The 22,100-nt window shown below is 41.1% G+C and overlaps 1 protein-coding gene across 1 annotated transcript in view; it reads right to left on the reverse strand.

Moving 5' to 3' along the window:
• Positions 1-22,100, reverse strand: part of DOCK5 (dedicator of cytokinesis 5) — a 52,660-nt gene that overhangs the window by 30,036 nt on the left and 524 nt on the right. Inside the window, 20 exon segments of the mRNA XM_010086649.1 lie at positions 445-579; positions 663-763; positions 1,099-1,188; positions 2,124-2,221; positions 2,743-2,935; positions 3,226-3,329; positions 4,193-4,265; positions 4,413-4,511; positions 4,887-5,011; positions 5,541-5,666; positions 6,334-6,416; positions 7,451-7,520; positions 8,213-8,342; positions 9,139-9,220; positions 9,910-10,055; positions 10,217-10,352; positions 11,213-11,361; positions 14,230-14,326; positions 15,182-15,237; positions 16,254-16,294. Of these exon segments, the coding sequence (XP_010084951.1) occupies positions 445-579; positions 663-763; positions 1,099-1,188; positions 2,124-2,221; positions 2,743-2,935; positions 3,226-3,329; positions 4,193-4,265; positions 4,413-4,511; positions 4,887-5,011; positions 5,541-5,666; positions 6,334-6,416; positions 7,451-7,520; positions 8,213-8,342; positions 9,139-9,220; positions 9,910-10,055; positions 10,217-10,352; positions 11,213-11,361; positions 14,230-14,326; positions 15,182-15,237; positions 16,254-16,294 (2,134 nt within the window).

Below are 22,100 nucleotides of genomic sequence, written 5' to 3' on the forward strand. Positions count from 1 at the left end.
GCTGCACTTTTTAAACTGCCATTGCATCAAACTCTGTTGGATTCCAAGAATAAAGTAGCTCATCCTGTGTTAAACAAAAAAGCCAGAATGAACGTGAGAAAAGGAATCCAAACTGCGTGTGCATCTGTTTCTTAGTTTCTTAAAATAAGGAAACCATTCCATGTTTTAATTTTTTTAATAAATAACAGGTACCTTTTCAGCGCTACCATATGCTGCTTATAGCACGCTACAGGTGACTAAAAGGATTCTCCTCTTCAAACTAGATATTTAAATTTTTATTCAACTTATTTTCTCAAGCCATAGACAAAGGGCAGAAAGATACTCCCCTGAATAACCGAAGGACAGAGGATGTCCTGAAGAATACCCCTTACAGTGGTGTCAACTGGAAGGAACGCAACTGACTTCCAAAAGGAGACATAAGGATGGCAATGACCTTGGTCTCACCTCAGGTACAATATTCGTGACTGAACAATGAATCGGAACAGATACTTCAAGGCTTTCAGAGCAGCAAATAGCAATTCTGTCTTGCTGGAGTCATCAGCATTTCCCACGTAACAGTTCAGTACTTTGGTGAGTTTCCTTTGGAAATAAAAAAAAAAAAAGGAGAATAAATATAGACACAGTTAAGTTTCTGTGTAAGTTTCTGGTTATCGAATACTTACACATATGCCAGGGTTGCACTGAAGTGCTTGTAGATATAAGTTTCAAGTACAGGGTTGAAATGCTGGAACTTGATGTCTCCAATCAAAGAAATAATAAATACCTGCCAAAAATTCAAAAGGAAACAGATGTACAGAGCTGCTCAACCTCTAACTCAAACATAACTCAGTCTTTCATTGCATGTCATTTATTTTGCTGGGTCACAGTTTTTGTTTGTTTGTCTAATAAAATGAAAGCTACAGACAGTGTTGTTCATATTCAAATAGTGACTAAATATTGTGTTGTGTGCGACTGTATCATTGCTCAGAGGAAAGTGTTTAAATATTATTTATTTCTCAGAGCAAAATACCCATCACTCATCTAAAAGAAGTACCAGGAACAGACTGAAAATGCATCTGAGAAACAAATACCCTCAATTCACAAAAAAGACTCACTCACCAGTGCATCAAACACAAGGAAGTCATAGGTTTCGTTTTCTGACATTTCCATCATTATGTTGAAAAGTGCATCAAGGGTGTCTTGCAGAAACTACAGGGGGAAAAAAAGTGGCAAAAAGGGTGGGAAAAGACTACTTCTGGAATCCTGCACAAGACCCTACTCATTTGGATCATTTTCCCCCTTCCAGCCTAGTTCAGTTGAACAGCAAAAGCTGTACATGGAAGAAGGCTTAAAAAGGGATCTTAGTCCTCTTCATTCACATGCTTGTCATGATCATCACTCTAGTCTCCCTCACTATAGCAAGGAGGATCTTTTCTTATCAGCTCTGAATGGCCCCACTTCCTTTTCTGTTCCATTGCTGTTTTATCATCTAGCAAAAGACCTATAGACTACACTTAATTCTTTCCCTGTAGTTGCTTGCACTGGGCCAAACCAACCACGTACGCTGTACTAAAGCATGCCATTTTACATAAAGACTGGTTTGCAATGACACAGCATCTACTTCAGTTTTTCCACAGTTAAGTAAAACCATGACCTTGCATAATCCCAAAAGATCCACACTTGGAACTACAGGAAGTCTTACCTCCTAAATCCTCCAGCAGACTATTTTCTGTGGCACTTCCCCACATTTCAGGTCTATTTCCCACGCTACTCTAAACTCTTTGGGCTTTCTCTGCACTCTGTTCCTAGATCCACAGCAAATCCCTATTCACAAAGGAGGCCCAGAGCCACTACTGAAAATTAACAATTGGGCTTTGAATGTATCTTCTCTTTCGTAAGGATACAGGGGAAAATAAAGTCACTGCTATCTCCCCAATCCTGGTAACATTTAACTTCTCTAATTCTGGTGAATTCCACTAATGAGAGCTCTCGGGGCAAGGTACACCTTTTGTCCTTCTGTTGCCCAGGAGCTAGATCGGCTCTCCCACCCTATATAGGGGATAGCTTGTGGGTCCAACACAATTACAACCCTTCAAGGTCAACATCAAGCACTTCCATAAGGGTTTGCAAATGTCTATGCGTACCTTTACAATTTCTCCTCCATCCACCTCCATTAGCTTCCTTAGGTTGTGAGCTATGTTCTGGGAGTTAGAACGCCAGTTCAACAAACCCAGCAGGTCAACTAGCAAGGACAGATCATCAGCAATTAGAAACAGATTACAACAACACAGCTGACTTAATAGCTGCAGAATAATACAGAACAAGTACTAGAGGTTATTTTTAGAATTAGCTTACAAGGAAAAGTCACACTGATACATAAAGTATTACCTTGAGATTGTTCTTTTGTCTTGGCAAGAAAGTGAAGTATTGCTATAAATTGAAACCTTGGGGTAATTTGATAATGCAAGGCATTTGGCAGGCAATTTTGCAGGCTTCTCATTCATTCAAGAGAAGATACCTCAAGCTAGGAATTTTATTGGAGCGCTTGGCTTTTCCTACTAACGCTTGTGTTTACTTTAGAGCAGCCTCTTGGAAATGGTTCTTCAAGTATAACCTCTTGTATAGATTACATTAAGCTGCAGAGCTGTTTATCACGGTTCTGGGACATCCCAGCACCCCAAGTTTAGCTACAAACTGCAGCTGAGACCTTCAAAGGAGTCTAGCAGGTTTCACACACATCTTCCATGCTAATGCAAGACCTACCGTTCTGGGTAAGTTTGGTGGAGCAGATCAAAGTGGCAATCTGGAAGCTGTCTTTTGTACTATCTTTAGTGGGTGTGAAGTTGGCTAGATGGTGCAGGTTTTTCCCCGAGGGGGCTTCCTTCTCCTCTATCTCCGTTTTTGTACAAGGGAGAGTCAAATAGCATTTAGCATCTTCCATTTTCTTGTTATCACCCTGTTGGTTGAACACACCAAAGACAAGGGTTATCTGACACCGAACACACCTCATCTGACCTCTTGCAGTTCTCATCTGCAGACACACTTGAACACAGGGACAGGCAGAGAGGGCTTTAAACACCTTTTACACCTCTGTAGTTGTTTATTCACATTGTCTGGGCCTCTAACTTTAGGGAACAGGAGGTCCCTAAACCGTCAATGAACCAAACTCTTTTCAGAGCCATTCAAGCCACAGAGTTTAGGAGGGTCGTGTCCCCCCCAACTTTGTAGCTTTGTAGCCCAAGTTACCTTATAAATAATCAAATTGTGTTTGCCATCTTGCAGTGTTGTTCCATCTGCATTCATCAACTTCACAAAGCCCATGCCAAAAGCTCTCTCAGACTTATCCCTAGCTGCAAACAGAAAGAAAAATCTTTATTAGGAATTGTCTTATTTATGTCCATACTATCCATAACGCAGCTCTCCAACCACGTGCAGCTTCTTCTTTATTTAACAGCATCACACGATAACGCGATGGAGCTAGCAAACTTTGTGATCCACAGCAGACAGAGGTCTCTTTCTTCCTCTCTCAACTCAAGGCTCTTAGTAGGTATCTGCAACCACACAGAAAACCTTCCTCTCTGAAGCATCTCTCCCCACACAATTTTAGCAGTTAATTGTGCTGCTAGATGGACATATATAATTGTATAGATATTGTGGTTGGGATTTTGCAAATCTGCTTGTGAGGTATGGATGTGGAAGTACGCCACCACATCTCCCAGGTACCTTAAGAGAATTTTTTTGAGAGTCTTTCAAGGGCTTAGTGTCACACGACTGATTTTGTCCCAGGGCTCTAAAGTAATTTGATGAAACTTCTGGCTCTAACTTTCTCATTAGCCTTTCGTTGACCTAATTAGAAATCATCCTACAGGAAGACCACCGGGCCTTGCAGTGGATTTTGTGAAGGCCTTGATATAAATTAAAAACAACACTATATGCTGAGAAGTCAAAGCAGCAATAAATATTGACCATTGTCCTTCAAGGGGAATAACGTGTTGCTCCCTATCTAGTTTCACTTTAAGAACAAAACCAGCACTAAACCTTTTTTTTAAGGCTGTAAAAAGCTTGTATTATTTTTCTTTGCTTGCAAGAAAATCCACAACACTGAAAATAAGTAGAAATGCAAGCACTACACCTTTGGTGGATACTCAAAAAAATCTCAGTGAGAGCAGGAAGAATACAATACTCCTCCAGACCCTTCTTTTCTGCTACTTACACTCCTGCGATGACCGATGACGGAAAGTGAATCTTAAATGGCAACGACTGACTTCTTCTATTGCAATGGACACCTGCACACAAAAATACGAGAAATGCAGCAGCAGCATTCTCTATCTCCAGTCAATTTACAGGACATTCTGTTATTGATGCACCAACTGATTTTAAATTAATTCGTTTTCTACACAAAGGAAGCAAGACCGTAAATTACACACTCTTACCTTTACAGTTTCATACCAGCAAGGTTGCTTGACTTGATAATAAACAACAGACTTATATTCGGAGACACCTTCATAACCAGCACCAGGATGGATAGCTTTCTTTGGACAAAAAGACAAGGGGAGGAGGGAAAAGGGAAAGGTAAGGCCTCAAATGAAAGCAAGAAGTATCCCAGTTCAGAAATTTTCAAAGCATAACTGTCAGAGTTACTCGGAGTCTATGCTTCACAGTCAAGGGAACTCAATGTGTGTCACCTCTCTGAAAGTTTTACAGAATCTTTAAAGCTTTGCTTACATCTCTTATTAATGTAAAAAAATAATCATAAAGTATTCAAATTTGTCACTGAGATCACTTGTAGTATCTCTTGTTCATTATCACACAGTTCTTCCATACAGTTGATAAATAAGATCCTACGCACCAGAGTTGTTATCTAGCAAACACAGCAGCCTTGTGACCTCCTGCAAAGGCCATCATACCTCTTGGAGATTTCCATCTTCATCATGTACCGACATGGTGACTTCTACATTCTTGGGAGTCTTCTTCTTCCCTTTGTCAAACTCCCCTTGTATCAGCGTGACATAGATATCGTTTCGAACATCACCTGAAATTCACAGTGGCTGGTGAGTTGTTTTCCTCCTGCAGACAGCTGTACAGGTTAACACTTAACATCCTTGGGTACCACGTTATCCTACATTCTTGTTAGCCTTTATTGATTAATAGCACCCAACATCACACCATTTCATCCTCATCTCAAATTACACAAAATCTTCACCATTCTGCTTTTTTATAAACCTCTGTCTTCATCTAACTTTTTTTTTAAATGTAATGAGCTCGATAGGGCTAAATCCACTTTGAATGGATTAAACACAGCAGGGTCAAACCTATATGCAACAAAAATGTCTCTGACTAAACAGAAATTTTCTTCCAGAAAGTACACATGCTATAATTTTTCAGTATAAGAAAGGAAACTTACATTTTCACTTCTCTGACAAATAAGATTGGCTGGACATTTCAAGAAAAATGAAAACAACATTTTAGGTGGCTTTAAAATAAACCTGTTCATAGCAAAAATTCTAGAATTTTGTCTGGCTCTTTCACTCCATGGAAGTGTGGAGGAATACGGGACCTACCAGGAAGGATTATCTCAGGGAATCCCATTTTGCGAGCCACAGCAGTTGATCTGTCTACAAGGTGGGAAAAATCCTTTTGAACCTGCACTAGATCACCAGGAAGCAGTTTCAAGGAGACCCAAAGACCTAAGAAAAGAAATGTAACCCTTGTTTACTGAAAGAAAAAAATAAATAAATGAATTAAAAATCACAAAACCATGAAAATTAAGCCTACACTTAACAGAAAACAGTTTCTTCATGTGATCTCCAGGCAATAATGTCTTAAATACCCCGAGCTGGTTCTCAGTTGGCCCAGTTCTGTCTCCCTAATGCTGAATAAGACCTTCCTGGGTAAGCAGATTCTCTGAAGTAAAATACAAACTTTCCGGAGATGAATCTACAACTGTATTTGAGTAAGGGCCAAACACACAAGCAAGAGCAGAAGAATCCTGAATAATCCAGTTTCAACCCAAAGCCATTTAGAATGCTCAATCAGCCATGTTCACTTAAAAATATTTCATGTCCATATAAACAAGTTTATCTTAAAAATATTACTTTAACAGCAAATAAATCATCAGCTAGAGAAGTTCATTTCATGCAAGTAAGAACAGGTCCTGTTTTATCTTCTTTTTTAGCTCTCAGTGTGCTGGGATGACAACCATTACAAAGACCATACTTCTGGCTCAGGGAAGGCAGCAAACTCCAATAAGCCTTGATCTCTGGACTTTCACAAGCCAATTATTTTCCTTTGTAAGCAAGGGGAACCCTTCCCCACACCAGGTTTTTACATTAGCTTCTCGCCCAGCTGCCGTACCTTGCCCTTTATGATTCACTTCCTTTGCAGCGATGACTTTGTTGAAGACAGAAGTGAGGGGCTCATTTTCTCCGATCACATGGGAAGTTATCAGTGGGGACATGATTAGCTGTCTCTGTCTGATGTATGTCTCCACAGCAATCCTGAGAAGAACAATAGAGACTGGGAAGCAGACAGACTAACATCAAACATGTGCTCTGCAAGAAGAGGGCTGGCCAACAGCTGACTGTTTTCCAAAGCTGTTTTTTTTTATTTTTTAAAGGATTTTATGGGAATTTTTTTTTTCTTTTTCACCTGCACAAACCCAGTGCAAATAACATTTAAACTCTCACACTAGGAAAGCCATCACAGTGCTAGCTCAGACTTAGGATAAGTAACACTGACCTAAAGACTCCGTGACTACATTTGTATCGTACTGGATTAGCAGCCTTGAGGATAACCATGAACACAGCCAGCTCTACTTTCCTCTTGTTTTCCATCCACACACTGACCGCCCTGCAGACCTGTGAGAACAAGTCCAGCTACGGGCTACCACGCAGGAACAGCCCAGGACACAGAGCCTTCAACTCCCATCAGATGAGAAGTCCAGCTACGGGCTACCATGCAGGAACAGCCCAGCACACAGAGCCTTCAACTCCCATCAGATGAGCTGAGCTCTGTCTTCAGGTGTGCCTCAGAGCTGTCCTTAAGAAAGTATGTAGATTAACTAGTGATAAGTTAACATAACTAATGGCTGTTGAGATCACACAAGTGATGAACCTATCCCTAGTCACAAACACGTCTACTGAGCTTTGGATTTTGAACCAAGCTCACTCCTGTACGCACACCATCAATAATGAACCAAAACATCCACGGGCACCTAGCAATTTCAGCTGCATCGCCACAAGTCCCTAAGCAATTCAGCCTGTCATACAGACATGTAAATCAAAGGGAACAAAGGCTTCAGAGGACTGACAAAAATCTTTTCCTTTAAAGAGCTGACTACTGCCATAAGCTAATCTATTTGTAGAGACCTTGGTACACTGCCAGGCTCCCATACAAATTTGTCCTTCTCCAGAGGACAACTGCTTTAAATAGGCCAGATAGGGGATGAACTCTGCAGTCCAGTACTTACTGCTGAAACGGAATAAAGTGTTGCTTTTCCTCATCGTCCACCTTTCCATGTATGATATCAGTTATGTCCATCACTGCAACAACACAAGTCCATCACATAGTTTTGCCAAGTTGCTAAAGAATACAGAGAGACCTTTCCCCTATCAGAATGGAAACAACAGTTGCTTATTTTGGGCCAGTGCCACTTATGACAGCAACAGAGAGCACCAGTATCATCTTAATTTTTTAAAAAGCACCTTTTCATTGATGCATAAGTCAGCCCATGGTAGTGAACGTGAATACACTCTCTGATACAGAGAGTGGGGGTTCAGGCATTTCAAGGCAAAGAAATTACATTTCAAACGCTGATTATTTCGAAATTGTTTTCCACCACAAATTTCAAGAAAGTCTCTTCACAAGAGATCACAGGAATTGGATATCTCATTCACTAAGGCTCCTTTAAAAAACTCCAGCTTTACCCCATTAGTTATGAGGAGCAAATCCCTTTTTGATAAAGATCTGAAAAGTCCACTGCACTGATGGCAGTGTGTTATCTTCTCAGGGGGTGACAAAACAAAAACCGAACAGCAAGAGCATTTCATCTTCATATACAACTTTCATTAAAAGGTCTCAAAGGGGTACTACATGCAGCTCAGTATCGACATCTCCATTTTGAAGCCAGAGATGCCGACACTAAGAGGCTACCAGGCTTTGCTGACCCAGCCTGTATTTCCCGATTCCTAGCCCACTGTCCCAGCCTCTGGGCCGGTGATTGGATTTGTCATACCTGCCACACCAAAGGGCCTCCGGAGTCCACAGGTATGCTTCTTCCCATCTTTCAGCTCCATATGCCCCACCCTCACAATCTGACACACCAAGCTGATTTTCGGTCTGATCAAGTCAGAACTGCTTAAATCCTAGAAATTATTTAAAAGAAAGTGATATGAATCTACTTTATGAATGGAAGACAAGACGACAGAGAATAAGACTTCTTTGCTAGATTGCACACACACATAAAAGGAGATGTATTCTTTTTTTAAAAAGTAAAACACGTTCCCTTTGAGTCCTAGGGGGGAAAAAAAACCCAAAACCAACAAACCCCAAAACTAGAAAAACACTTGCAATTTCCACACAGCAATTTCTAAACATCCCATTACTCTTTGAGAACACATGCCAGCAACAGTACTGAGAGTAAATGACGTTAATTGCCAAAGTACTAGATCCTGACCACCAGGCAGTTACTTTGTGCCACCTTTGCTACCTGTCAGAAGTTATTCCATTCGTGTGCAATTCTTTCATCAACATCTTGTTGCAAATAAATTCCAACACAGAAGAGGATCAGCAAAGCAATGAACTGAAAAATGAACAACTATGATCTCAAGCCTGGATTTTCGGTACAGTTAGGCTCCAACAGAGAAGTGCTTAATAGGATTTCCAGAAATGCATGGGTGAGCAACATGCACTGACAGTACTACTGCAAAATAATACACCTCCACTACTGCTTTGGACTGACATACAAAAAAAAAAACCCACCCCAACTTTTCAGCAGTATTCCTTTGAGGCTGCTCACAACATCCACAAAACAACCACAAAACACCACATGTGACCCCTCCCTGCTGCATGAGGAGAGGGGAGGGGAGAGGAAAAAGAACCCAAAACTCAGATGTCTGCAGGATGGGGAAGAATTTCCAGGATGTAAATACAGTAACTTACAGTAAAGACTGCTTGAAGGTTATTCAGTTTCTCAATTTCTTTAGGCATCCCATTACTGCCCCAACGAACCAGATAATTTTCACTGCAAATACAGGAAGGAAAAAAAAAAATAAATCAACACCTGACATTCCCATTAGCTGACAAAAGCTCAAAAGCATTTTTGATCTTTCAGTAATATTTGAAAAATTCTGCCAGAATCTTCTATCCCAAAGTGATTCTGAAATGACTCATTTCAGTGAAGGCATGATGCTAACGAGTACTCTCAGTTACTTCCCTCTATAACTCTGCATGTCCACACCTGATAACTTCAACGATGGAGACGGAGAGTGCCTGACACGTACATGCTTCCTCGATAAAGTGCGTTATTATCTTCTACCAGTACAAGATTCCCAACTCCTAGGTGTGAACTTGCATGACTTGACAGCAAACATCTTGCATATACATTACTTAGCAGAAGCAATTAAATCAAATGCACCAACTCTAGTGACAACAGTAGGGAATTTTCAGAACATAAAGAGACAATCTGGGATTTTGAATAATGTATCACAGAAACACCCAGCTTTACGAAATGGTGTGCATGGGCTCAGAACCTTGACTTCCTATCTCACCTTGAATTATATAACCCCCTTCCAAATCACCATTGGGGCAGCAACGAACAGAACAGAAAAGCTTCTCTGCTAGACCTTCCTTTCTAACCTCTACTGGCTTCTTTAGAATGACCACTGTGATGACTAAATTGCTTATTCAACTACAAAAAAAACCCACCCCTACCTGATGAATTTGGAGAGATCAGGATCATAGAGGCTCATTAACAGCTCTGCATCTTCTCCAATATTGCAGACAAAATTCTTGAAGTTTACATACAGGCTGTATGTATGTGTTGTGTTGAATATTGCCTGCCCTCGGAGGTCCAAATTCTGTTGCAGGGACTGCAAAGAAGGAGAGTATTCCCATTAAAAACAAACACAGAAGAATTTAACTTCTGCTGCTAAAGCAGCACAATATCCTTAAGAGGAATGTACAAAGACAGTGAGAACTAGTTACTTGAAGAGGACAAAGACAGCGGCAAGAGATGTACCTTCTCTTCCTGGATTCTTTCTTCAATCCTTTTGGATGCAGTTTCATGGGCTTTGAAGAGAGAGATTGTGCTAGTTTCATCTGGGTCCAAGATGTTCCCATTGTCATCTCGTACAACCAGGTCCAAACCTAGAATCCTGAGCAGCAGGCAAGTCACAAGGATGAAAGGAACAATGCAATATTTAAGAAGCAAAGGTAACTGAAAGAGCACAAACCACACATCAAACTGTAGACTGCATTAGGCAGCCAACGTACACCAACTCCATTCCTTGTAATAATCACATTGCTGGTTTTCCTGTCCTGAAATACTTATCCCTCACCCCCAATTTTCCCATTAAAGGGAAAAATAATTAGTCAGGTAACTTAATTCTAAGATGGCATCTCTGTTCACACTTAAAGGTGGTTTGTTTTGTTTGTTTTTTTTTTTAAATAAAAGGTACATATATCTATCAAGCTTATGGATTATGGCTAATTATTATTCTTTGCCATAAGCTTTCTTTTTAATTGCCTTCTTTGACCTGAATCAAGTCTGACAGGCAGATAAACGGGTTCTGGAAACATTGCCTGTTCTGTACAAACCAATGAAAGGTGGAGTTTTGGTGGCCTATAGAACTGTATTACTCAGTTGCTGACAAAGCAGTTTAGTTCATAACCAGCATCCAAATCCTGGCTTCAGCTAGCCAGGCACAAATTGTGCTCCACGTGAAGTATCCATCGTGTGCCAGCATTTCTGCAGAATTAAGACAGGTAAGGTTTCCTGCCAAGTTAAAGAGATGGCTGGCATATGAAGAACCAACTGCTACATGCCCACCTGCCAGCCTAGTCACGTTCGGATGGGGACTGAAAGCTGCAATTATCCCCTTTCCAAGGAAAAATGTAAAACCTAATTCAGTGTTCCCTTGCATCATCATTTACACCATTTTGTACTGATAGCCATCAAGAGCCTTTACTCGATCTGGGATTCTCCTCTGCCTTCAAGACATAGTTCAGAGTTTACCTGTTGCCATAGTCAATCTTTGCAGTGACCTTCTTCTTCAGCTCAGCTAGCTCATCTTTGGGAAGGGTCCCAGACAGTATCTGTGATCGCCATTCTATCAGGCTGTAAGTCAGTTGTTGGACGTGTCGAAACTGTGTTGTCTTGTTATCCTGCAGGAAAAAGGGACAATTTTAAGCTAGTGACAGCTGGAAAAAAATGAGCTCAGTAAGCTTTCTGAAACGTACTCAATTGAATCCACCATACAAGCTGTATTTAACTAAAAATATCTGAGAAACTGGCACCATGTGACACTACAAAATTAGACCCAGGGACCAAACTCTCCAGTACATTTCACTGCCAAGGTTTAAGTGTCTCAAGGTTCAGAGTCTTCACCATTTCCTCAGGACATTATTTCAGAAAAACCTCACAGACAAAAAATAGACTTCTGGTGTTTTCCAGCACTTAAACTGCTGTGATGGGTGCTTTTTATACACAGGACAGAGAGATAATGTGAAACGAGGGTAATTGTGTTTCAGCAGATTGAGACAGGAACGCCAACTGCAGCCATTGCATTTTCACCTTCTGCTATGAATGCAGCACTAGCTGAACAGGACACCAAAACCTGCTTTGGGAAGTGTCCTCCTGCCATTTCTACTGCTATCATCTTTAATTAACGAAAATACTTCTCATCCTATTTACTGGTTCCACCCTAGTAAGATCAGTCACACACCTATACACCTCTTCCCTGCAGTTTCACACTCCAGGGCTGACACTGTAATTAAAACACGGATAGCTATGTGCTAACCTACAATCTATCTAGCAATACCCACTTCTGTAAGTAATTACGCCTTTAGAAGTGTCAGCTACACCATTTACACCGTTCAAAAGTGAACGCAGCCCTCACCCTCCCTTTACCACCCCACGTGAGCCTGGTACCAGGATGACTGACTCTCACCGAGCGACAAGTGAAGGTCATTTTCACAGGGAAGTGCCACGAAACAAAGGACATTAATCCGCTGGAACAAAGTTTATGGTTATGCAGCTCCAAAATGACTGTCGAGAGGTTTTGGACTACATCTCCCCCACCAGCTAGGGGGAACTGGCCAACGGTATATATTCAGGCAGCTGCTGACTGGCTTCAGCTCTCTGTATCAGAGCCGTTAATGGTTAACTACCAACCGCGACTGCTCCCACACAGCAGAAAGAGAGACTCATTTCAATTATTTCCCCATTCTGGCCTCTGCAAAGAACATGAATGACACAAACTGTTCATAATCTGACCCCGGAGAACACAGATCTGAAGGAGTTATAAATTCCTTCCCTTTGATTTGGGCGAACGCAAAGGGGCTGATGGAGGCTGGATGAGTCTTTTAGTTCCTATTAGGAAAGATACTTTAGACATATTTAATAAACAAAGAAAAAAGTGTGTTCTTAACTTGCATTTAAATAATTGCAAAGAGGCGGCAAGTTGCGTTAGCTTTCAGGGAAATACAGAGCAGATCTCAATTTGACAGTTGTCTAAAGCCGAGTTAATCTCTGCAGCTGTTTACACTAGCTAACTCCTATTAACTAAACGAAGTTCAATCCTCTCACCCATTTTTATATTTATTTTGCAGTGGAGATATACCCATTGGTGCAATGCTTGCTGAAAAAAAACACAGAAATTAAAGAAGTGAAATGTTGACAAAGAAAAAAATCCCCTGTATCTCCTTCTCCACAAATACCTCCTTCCTCCTTTGGCTTTTTTTTTTTTTCTTTTCTTTTTATACAGACTGCAGGGGAAAATAAAATAAACTCAAATCCATTTCAAACCACAACATTTTCCAAGACTATTTTAAGACCTATGTTGGTTAAGCACAGGAACATGAAAGACTTCTGCTCTTAAGAAAAATAGACTCTGAGGCTAGGATCCTAAAGTTATTCAGGAAAAAAGCGCCGGGAACAAACCTCTCTTTTCACACAGTAATAACGTCACATACGGCTTCTCATTAAATTAAGCGGGTGGAACAAATTCTTGTGGTTTCGTGGTGCACAAACAAAATGTACTTGTGGCCTGGTGAAATTTTCAATAGGAGAGCTTGCTCTGGATACCCTGAATGGCTAGAGCTAATTCAAAACCATTCTCTCACCTTAATTAAAGTCTCAGAGCACATACTATGCAGGCTGAACTCACTATTAACTGAAGAAAAATCAAGTTTGACTCTCCTTAATGTGCCTTAATAACCCCCTTCAAAAGAAGGCAATTCATGGTGAACTCCCGTTGTTTCTTTGAGCAAGAATGCACCTACCTCAGCAAAGCCACCGAATCCATGCATTATCTTGGCTTCTGACTTTTCTGAGGTGGCTATTATATGGCCAGGCTACTACACAGACTTAGTAGACAAGAAGTCTCTCCCCTGCCCTACTGAGAACTAAATACATTATGTGATTTCTGGCAACTCCTTCCTCCACCACACATGGCCCTAATTCTCTTCCCATCCTTCGTCTGTCTTGCCTGTGTGAGCTGTAGGCACTCTGCGGTGAGGACCAGCCATTCTCTTAAGCACCCACAATACTTCTAGAAAAACAGAGTCCACACATCTGAAGGGTTCTGGTAAGACACCATCACGGTTTCTCGCACAGCTTTGTCACACAGCTGAGATACCTTGCCCTCATGCAGGACAGATGCACGAGAGGCAAAGCAGGAACCCTTATTTTACTGGTGACCCGTGACTCACACACACAGTCCCAAGCAGCTGACACGATGCTGAGTGTGACTTGTGCCCGTCCATGCTTCATCAGCACTGTGTCATCACACCATCACTCAGGTACAGCAAACATTGTGGTGTGGACTGAACTGCAGCTCTGCCTGCGATCACTCAGCCCAGTCCGTGGAGAGCAGAACATTTTTAGCCTCCCTTAAGACTGATTTTACAATAATGATAGTTTTACAGTTCTGCTCAAAGTTCTATTCAAAGTCTTACAGTGCTCTGCAAAAAGCCCAGTCTCATCTCATCTGAGGTCATTTAATAAAACACCAACCACCGAAGAAAGCTTACCACATATAACTTGTGCCAGATAACTGCCCACTCCCTGAGGGTAGAAGTGAGTTCTTGTCCAAGGGGCAATTCACTTGGAATCACTGTTTCATGTTGTCTTAAAAAAAAAAAAAAAGGCAAATAGAAAATAAGTGTTATACTAAAAATTAAAACTTAGTAGTAAAACATCCTTTTTTGACAAATGCATAAACAGAAATTTCAGAGGGCTGGAGATTCACCCAATTCACTCACGATGCCAATATTCTTAAATGCTTCAATTGGCTCTCCAATACATATGCGCACATTAATTATTCATTTTTAACGCAAACATGTTTCAAGTTTAAGTCTTGTTATTTTCAGCTGATCTATTCCAGAAACATAATGCTGAATAGACAGAAATTCAGTTTGAAAGAATCACCGCTTGCAACAGTAACTTGGCCAGTTATCAAAAAAAAAACTCCAAACACAGAAGAAAAAAAAAGTACTTTCTAAAGTCTCTTCCTTTGCAACTGCAGTTTTCCTCTCACTATAATGATCACAGAATCAGCTCTAAGAATCAAATGAGGAGTCATTTCCTTAAATGTTTTCCAAGACAGGAAGGAATCCACACTCCTGCTGGCTACTTGGCTGCAAGCAGGAGTGTGTTATGACTTGCAGGAGTCCCCAGAGGAGCTAAATGTAACTTGATTGACCTGCCTTGCTACTAACTTGTCTAGCAGAGCTTTCCTATTTTTGCAAGTAGTACTCTCCTGCACCTATGCCTACAATTATTCTGGTATCTACAATACACTGAAAAAAAGTTATGCAGCTCCAGAAGCCTAGCACAGGCGGTATGCCCTGCTGCACACACTGATGAGCAGCATTCCTTACAACCACCACCACCTCAGGTTTTTTTGGTTTTTGTTTTCTTTAAATGAAGCAGCATTCTGTTGTTCTTCCTACCAAAAGTACATCTCGAGAAGCTTCAACCTACCCCCGGTCCTTTACGATTGCGTCTTTTAAATGGATATATGTTTCTGGGAAAATGCCCTAAAAATAAATACAGAAATAAAATAAATAAATCACACCATAGGCTATGACATGACAAAAAGGCATTCAACAGAAAGCAGGGGAAGAGCATGATCAGCAGAACAGTGACTGGGGCTGATGTTCACTGTTTACCTGTAACAGAAACGTGTTAAGTCCACCAGTCCCAGTACCACAGGCAGACAGACAGTAAGGAGGATCAGGCTGCATGCCTGAGCACTATATTTGATGCTAGCACCTCAGAGAAGTTAATTCCTTGTTTCTCCGTAATGATGCTCATCTGCCTGTATGAAATGTTGTAAACTCTTGCAAACCATCAATCACACTCATTTGCCCTTGCTTCAAAATATTCTTGGGAGTCATTTGTCAAGTTGCCCTGGACCTGTGTTTCTCCAGAAAAGCTCACAACACACGACAGCATTTGTAGGAATTCCTAAGTTCCCAGTTTCCATTATTCAAGAGAAACCTTGTAGGCTGCAGTCCTCCTCTATTTTCTTTTCATTCCCCTTTATGCCTGAAGAATGGAGACTGTGAAGGACGTTGCCACATGAGAGGTGCCAGGATTCCTCTGGGAAGCCAGATTTCCATGCAGTTTTCAGACTGGTTTCACAAACCTCAAGAAGTTTGGCTGAGATCCATGCATGCATAATTTTTGGAATATTTTCCAAGTCAAATCAAAACTCTAATCTTACCATTACATATAACTAATACCGGACATGTACAGGTCCTAGACCATAATAATAAAGCAATAAGCTTATGTATGCAGATATGCAACAGTCAATGTTGCTAGTTCAAATTATACTATGCACGCTTACAACAGAGGAGTACCCATTTAACGGGTCTGAAACATTTAGTTCAAGGGCACTTACTTCTATTGCTAAGGAAAAGGACATGGTGATCAGGAGACCTGCACAACATTAAGACAAGAAATAAAGCCAAAGCGTAGGAGATGACAGAACCAGATGGGGTCTGTCAAGGTGTGAAATAAAAATTAGAATTACTAAAAAGTGAGGGCATACCTTCTTAGATTTATTTCGGAGTGTGTATCCTCGGTACCAGCCTGTCAAAGGGAAACAAAAATACTTATATTTATTTTTTTTCCTATCAACAGCAATTAAACACACATTGTTATTCTTACCATTTCTACAACATAAATCTACATACATTTTCAAAGTGACAATTCTTGTTCCATAAAGCTTACAAGTTATATACACAGCACAGAACTACTGCTGTGACCATTTGACAGATGAGGCGGAGACACACACGCACACAGAACTACCACCCCAAGGTCACACAGCATGTACCTGGCAAAGAGAAAGATATTCATGTGTCCCAAGCTCAATTCCACTCCAACCCTTTAAAATTTTCTTTTCTATGAAGTGCATTTTCATCCAAATCATCTTAGTGCTTGAGTTCCACATTGTATAGGTTTTTTGTTTTCTGCTGTGACTCAGTCTAAAGCCTTCCTTCAAAGGAAGGCTGAAAGAGAATGTGTAATTAGATAAGGCAAAAAAACCCCAACCCTGAACTGCTTACCCTGGTACAGATATCATTTCTCAATATTATCTTGACAAGATCAGTAAAACATAAGATACAAAGCAATAACTGTGATCCCCAAGACTCAAAAACATACATCACATTCAGATGTATGCTACTCCTCTCTTCAGCACCTGGGGTTTGACCAGCATTCTGAAACTCACACTTTCTCACTGACTCTTACCCACTAAAACCATCCTTCCCAACGTCAAGACTGTGACCCCAACTCTCCACTAACCCTGTTCCTAGAGCACCCGGTTTTGACTCCTCTAAGGTTCCACTTGCATTGAAACTGCAAACACTGACCCCACCTCTTAGCAAACACGAAGGGCGTAGATTATGGTCTGTAATGCATGAACGATGTTCAGAGCTATCAAGACAGACAACATCACTGATCCAAGACGATTATGTTCAGCTGACTGGCAGAGGGAGCAGCATCAGGAAGGCAAAGGGATTTAAGGGAATAATCAAACAAAGAAGAGAGGAGGGGAGGGTGGGTTTCTGTTCATTTGGGGTTTTTTATTTTTGGCTTTTCCCCCATGTATTTATATGTTTAGCAAAGAACGTTCCATAAAGAACCATGGATCTGAGACCCCTTGACCATAAATTAGAGCTTGGGTGAGGTTTAAGTTTTGTTGGGATTTTTGTGTCAAGGGGGTTGTGTTTCGTCTTTAAGCAGAGTTTTGTACCCCTTCTCTAGCAAGGAAAAGGTGAATCAGCTTGACCACAGAAACCCCAATCAATATTCCAGTAGTAAGTTTGGAGGAAGGAATGAACTCCATTCCCTCAGCAGGATGAAGATAAGATTATCCATTGATCATGGACCAATGGATAAGGTACTGGATTAGGGATGAGAAGATTCAGGATCTATTTTTATCTAAGTTGTAATTACTTGAATGGCCAAGTAGAAATTATTTAGAGTGTGATACAAAGCTCATGGAATTTAACAAGAATATTTTCCCAGTGATTTCAATTCTATTTGACACACTCTCTCAGCCCTTCTATACCACAGCTTCCTCATATTTAAAATGGCTTCTTGACATTAACCACATTCCCACAAAAGATTTTGCAATCATTGCATAAAAGCATGTTGTATATTATTATGCAAAACTATTTCAGGAAGCATCTCATGCAATTTTTTTCAGAATTCTGTTCCAATTTTGAATAATCTTATCCAGCATTTTAAAAGGAACAAGAGCTTTTGGCAGTGGTCAATTGATTACTTGATTTCTTCTTAAAAAAAAACCCCAAAATCTGCCTAAAGCTTCAGAAGAATGACAGAATGTAAGTGTTTGAGTATTTTCCCCAAGCAGAGACGTGCTAAATGAAGAAAGGCTTTTCAGTTGAAGATGACATGGCAAATTTTAGCTACCACAACACTTTTCAAACTGAAATCTGATTAAGAACACAAGGATGGCAGACTGAGTCTTGCAAAGAAATGTCAAAGTTTGGGGTTTGTTTCAGTGGGTTTTTTGTTTGGTTGGTTTTGGTTTTTTAATGGAACACAGGTCCTCAATTTTACCTTTCATTAGATGGATTTTACGCAGTATGTAAAAGATCAGAAGATCTAGGAAAAATTGTTCAAATTACGATAGTTTAGATGATGAAAAGCTATACACAGTGATGCAATTCCAAGTCACGTGCTTAACCACAAGCTCTTTGTTCCTCTTCCACTGTACTGTACTGTCCCTCAGTACCACAACACACACTGCTGCACTGGACTGGAATAAAACAAGGGATTGCTTCATTTACCTACAGCAGTCAGAGGAAAGACAGAAGACTGCAGCTAGGAACAAACTCAATGCAAACTTATTTTCATCAGGAGAAGAAACATGATGGGAATCACAGTACGTGGGCACACATTCCTTTTATCCACAATTTGGCTATTTCCCACAGCTTGCATGAAATAATAATATATCCTGCAGATTAGAAAAGATTCCCCGAAAGAGAAATGTACCCTCCCCAGCTCTCTACTCAAGGACAGACTCCCAGAGTAAGTAAATTCTGCACTGAAGCAGCCTTCAAAGTATTGGATGCAGCAAGTTTCCTTCTTTTCTTGGATTTTGCAGCACATGCCCAGTCTCAACAATATTTGGCAAAAAACAGGAGAGGCACGCATTGTTCATCTTATTATCAAGTGGAAAAGTAATTTTGTACTAAGACATCATGCCCTTCTGCAATCAGACAGCCAGCCAGAGAAAGGAAGAAATAAAAAAATATCTTGCTTTGCAGTTTACAAGAGGGTATCGTGACCAAGACAGCTAAACTAACAAAACCACACTTTGCAGGGCGTATATGAGGGTTTGTTTCAGAAGGAAGGTAACTCTAAGGAAACTGGTATTCTCCAGATCTTCATGTATCATACTTACATCATGCTGCTTTAAAGGATGCTTGAAGCCCAACCAAGAAATTTCAAAAGTAATTTAAAATCAGACTCAAAGTAAAACATCAAATATGCCAATTCAGGTCCTATCTACAGTGCAAACCCCACTGGGAACTGCGCCTAATGGCAGCTTGACAAGGATGCAGCACGCCACAAGCCTCATCTTCCTGCTCTGAAGGAAATGCACAGTCTGGACTACGGAGTTATTCAACCCAAGAGCAAACAGCTCTCAGGTCAGGTTGTCCCTATATGGATTCGAGCTGCCTTGGACATCAGCACATTATAGCTTCTACTAGAAATATCCGAAACCTTCAGTTCAATCTGCTCTGTCTGTGGTTTCAGCTCCGACCTTCCCTTCAATGTTGCGTCCTTTGTCCAAGTTGAAGCTACCATTTAGGGGGATGATCACCCTTTGACGAAGCCTTGACACAGGCAAGCTGCAGTCCAGCGACAGGAACAATCTACCGTGTCACCACTCCTTTATCTTCTGCACACTCACAATCCAAGCCTAACTGTGCAGCTGCAACTGAGCCTTGCAAAGCAAAGCACCTGTGTAGAGCACGGGCAAAGAAAGCCTTACTAACAAAAGCACAATGCCTGAGCCTCACCCCAAATTTGCCCAACCTTCCAAGAACTTCCAGCCTTTGCAACGGGCCTTTAACTCCTGATAGCACCACGCTAGCATAAACGAGCAGGGATTTTTCAATTTCAAGGTGTTTTTTCTTGTTGTGAGGCCGTTACACGGTACAACAGCAGCATCCGACTGCAGGCACTCCACCTTGAGAGTTTGCAAGACAGCAGCACAGAGACCTGCCCCGAACTGCATCCATACCTTCTGGCTTGCACTTGAATTCACTTTACTGCTCTCTGCTGCTCGCACACCTCCCCCAGTGGCTCAGCTGTATCAGTGTTATGTCTCAAAGCTATTCAGCCCGTTGAGAGTCAGATAACATTTATTGTTAACACCAAAACCCAGCGCAAGCTTCAACCTTGCTGCCTCGCTGTCCAGGAACAAACTCTGCACTCGGGTTCTTACAGACAGAGCGGAGCCAGCCAAAACCCCCGATGAAGAATACAAAGCGCTCTCAGGGGAAGGCTGTTGGATACCCAGAGAGCCTTCACTGCACACCGCTGAGGAATGAATACCTGCTGACTGCAACCAGGAGGAAAAAGGAGGCATGTTCTAGATGACTGACGGAGCAAACTGTGGTGCAACAGCCCTGAGAACTCTCTGGTAACTCACAAAAGATGCTCCTGTGCATCCTGAGGAAGGGAACAATAGCAAGGAGCAAGATTTTCCAAGTGGCTATTACCATTGCATGAGAGCCTCTGGACAATCCCGAATGACTCCACCTTAATTCCCTGAAGAATGTCACCGGTAGCCCAAGGAACCCCTAAGCTGGAGCTGCAGGGACAACTCAGACACTAAAAAAAGGACTTCACCAGGCCTCTCTGAGCTTTTCTTCTTGCAAAGCCAACGCCCTGGTTAAATGGAACCTTTTTCTAAATTGAGACTTGTGTATCCAGATAAGAACAGGGATTAGTGGAACAAAAACCCCACCTTTAGCAGACTGGAGTTGTATTTGTAAGTTTCCATCATTAGCATGAGAAGAAACAGAAAAGGCTTCTTGGGAGAACACTAATTCTCAGAAACACAACCCACAGATGTCTGCAAACAAAGCTGAAAGCTGGTCCCAAAAGAAAGAAAAATAGATACAGTAAGACATCAGAATTTCCTCCCAGACAGAGGTTTGGAGGTTTTAAGATCATGTATGGGAATAAGACCAGACCCGCAGCAGTTACCATCCCAGAGACAATCTGCATCTTTTCCTTTAGATTCACAAATGTCTGGCCTGAATTTTTGGTTGGTATTTCCAGGAAAAGTACGTAGTTGTATTGCAGTAATTCCTAGGTGCCTCAGTCACACGCTAGGATGCCACATTGATGGCTCAGTATGAAAACACAATCAAAATGCATTCACTTTCCCAAACAATTCACAATCAATCCTCTCAGGCTGAAGTTCCAATCCCGGATGTTTCAGGTAAAAAAAGAGATGCTATTTGTGTATTAATTTCCTATTTTTGACTCTCTCTCTGTTAAACAGCTGATTACACACCAAGCAGTAGAATTAAAGGATGCTGCTTTAAAAAAAGAGAAGGAAATATCCCAACATTTTGGGAAGTATAAGATGCACCCTCTTCACCCCTGACGCTCCCTCTTCCTTGTGTCTTTTTGCAAAACCAGTTCAAAAGTACTGCTACACACAGACTTTTTTCCCATTTCTCCCTCTCTTTCCTCGCACAAAACACACTCACCACTATCACACACATCAGTGTAAAAACACAGTTCAGCAATATAATCTGCTTTGACATGTAGGAACTGGCTGGCTGTGTCCAGTGTCAAGGTCAAAGAGAAGCAGAAAGAGAACAATGGACTACGAACAAATTGCTAAACAAGCAGCTTGTCACTCCCAGCAGAGATACTGAAGAGTTTTTGTACACTGAGTCTTTTTTCAAGCTGATGCTGCTTGTAAAAATGATTGAATTTATATTTTGGAAAGAGCACTTAGATTTTGGAGAGCCTTCCAAACGAAGGAGTGACTAGTACATTCTTTAGGATAATTAGATGGCTGTGTTCCCTTCCTAATATTAAAATCTTCATTAAACAGCCTAGTTTAATAAGTAGAGATGAAACACACAATTGCAATTTTCAACTTGTTTAAAATAGGAATTTTGCTTTCTTTTCTGCAAGATGTTTTACATCAACGTACATATTACGAAAAACCTCCCAGTAAAGTACTGGGAGACACAGCCTGAAAAGAGCATGGAAGCTCCGTAACTGGAGGCTTTTTAAAACACATAGAGCCAGTCTGTGATATTATGGCTGAAACTAACATTACTTTTGAAACAATTAGACCTGCCCTCTCCTTTTCTTTCATCCACTGCCT

This window comes from Pterocles gutturalis, unplaced genomic scaffold, assembly GCF_000699245.1.
Source record: "Pterocles gutturalis isolate BGI_N339 unplaced genomic scaffold, ASM69924v1 scaffold14191, whole genome shotgun sequence".
In the NCBI taxonomy this organism is placed as follows: Eukaryota; Metazoa; Chordata; class Aves; order Pterocliformes; family Pteroclidae; genus Pterocles; species Pterocles gutturalis.